This window comes from Frankliniella occidentalis, unplaced genomic scaffold, assembly GCF_000697945.3.
Source record: "Frankliniella occidentalis isolate FOCC.00 unplaced genomic scaffold, Focc_3.1 Scaffold9, whole genome shotgun sequence".
NCBI lineage: Eukaryota > Metazoa > Arthropoda > Insecta > Thysanoptera > Thripidae > Frankliniella > Frankliniella occidentalis.
Window position 1 is genome coordinate 1,482,412 of NW_026267139.1, and position 1,554 is coordinate 1,483,965.

The window sequence follows — 1,554 nt, forward strand, 5'->3', positions numbered from 1 at the left end:
ACCCATTGTCGTACTAATTCTGCCGATCACGGAGGTAACTTATTGTACGCAACTTATTCCACCAGTATCTTCTGCTGAACCGTTCTCGCGGTGCTGGCACGGCCATTAAGCATCAAGCATTGGGCGTGCTGACTTGTTTACCGGGCACGCTCAGACTCCTCGCATTCTCTCTGCCTCGCCTTTGGTTGGTGATTTGAATCGGAAATTGATTTGATTTGCCTCAATCGTCGCCAAGCGGCAGTGACAGCAGGGGCCGAGGCTGCACACTTATTGACTTGCATTGAAGTATATGATGTATCTATGTATGATGTATCGATTATCCGCACTGCCCGTTTGTCATCATCTTTTGTTTCTGTGTGTTTCAGGTTGGATGAGGAGAAGTTCGAGCTGATAAACGTGAGTATTACTTTCACTTCCACAATTTAAAACAAACAATCACAGCACATTAAAAAGTGTCCAGTGAAAAAGGAAGTGTGCGCCGGGCCGATCTTCTTCTTCCTCTTTGCTTTGTGATTCTCCTATCCATTTGGTTTTTGAACAGCTGCTGCTGCAGCAGCAGCAGCCACTCACTTTGAAACAATGATGCCCGCTTCTCTCCAGCCCTGATGTTTACTCGTCCCCCTTTTCCCGCGCTGTGATTCAATTGCGCTCTGCTTCCCTTCTGTTCCCGCCGCGCCGCGCCCGATTTATTTATTTATTTAAACCAACGCGGGCAAGCGGTGGCGGCGGTATGACCGAGCGTTTTTTCTTTCTTCTTGTGCAGAACACGGTGCTGCCGGAAGCTGTCCGCTTTTGGGAGAGCGCGCTGATGGTGCGGAGGGCTGTCTCGACCATCCGCCTCAACAGGTACCCTCCGTCCAATTTATTTTTAAATTTTGGTTACACATGAAACGCAGAGTAGTGTGTCACGTGAATGTCGCACACTTCCAGGTGTGTGAAATGTCCATTTCGTACACTTAAGGGAGTGAAGGTGTTAATTTTCCTTTCACATTCCTTTCATTTTGTACCTCCATGTGAATATTGGCATTCACACACCTCCAAGTGTGCGACATTCACTCAGTTTTTCTCTTCTTTAGGGTTGGAATCCCTGGAAAGTTTCCGGAAAATTTCAGGAAACAAATTTCTGGAAAAGACGGAAAATTTCTGGGGGAAAATGAAAAATTTCCCAGATTTTGGAAAGTTTTTCGTTGTTTTCGGAAAACTTTTCAGATATTTTCCGGAAAATTTGGGAAATTCCCAACCCTATTTTCTTTATTGAAACGATTTGTGAATCTGCAGGAAGTGCGAGAACAACCAGCTGTTCTACCGACGTGACGAGGTGTACTGCAAGAACGCGTGCAGCGAGAAGACGACGTGCGGCGAGGTGGAGGTGCCCGACGAGCACCTGGAGGTGTGCCGGACGTGCAACGACACGGGCCAGGACTGCGGCGCGCAGCCGGGCTCGGTGCGCGGCCAGGGCATCGACGGCGCCGACTTCATCTTCTACGTGTCGGCCACGCAGACGGAGCGCTGCAACAAGGTAAGGGACTTTCCGGAAAGTTTCAAGTTTTCCAG

General features: G+C 48.8%; 1 protein-coding gene across 1 annotated transcript in view; it reads left to right on the forward strand.

Annotated features, from left to right (window-relative positions):
• LOC113211889 (leishmanolysin-like peptidase) overlaps positions 1–1,554 on the forward strand; it is a gene marked incomplete in the record, with an annotated part of 46,662 nt that overhangs the window by 30,032 nt on the left and 15,076 nt on the right. Inside the window, 2 exon segments of the mRNA XM_026430416.2 lie at positions 366–396; positions 764–846. Of these exon segments, the coding sequence (XP_026286201.2) occupies positions 366–396; positions 764–846 (114 nt within the window).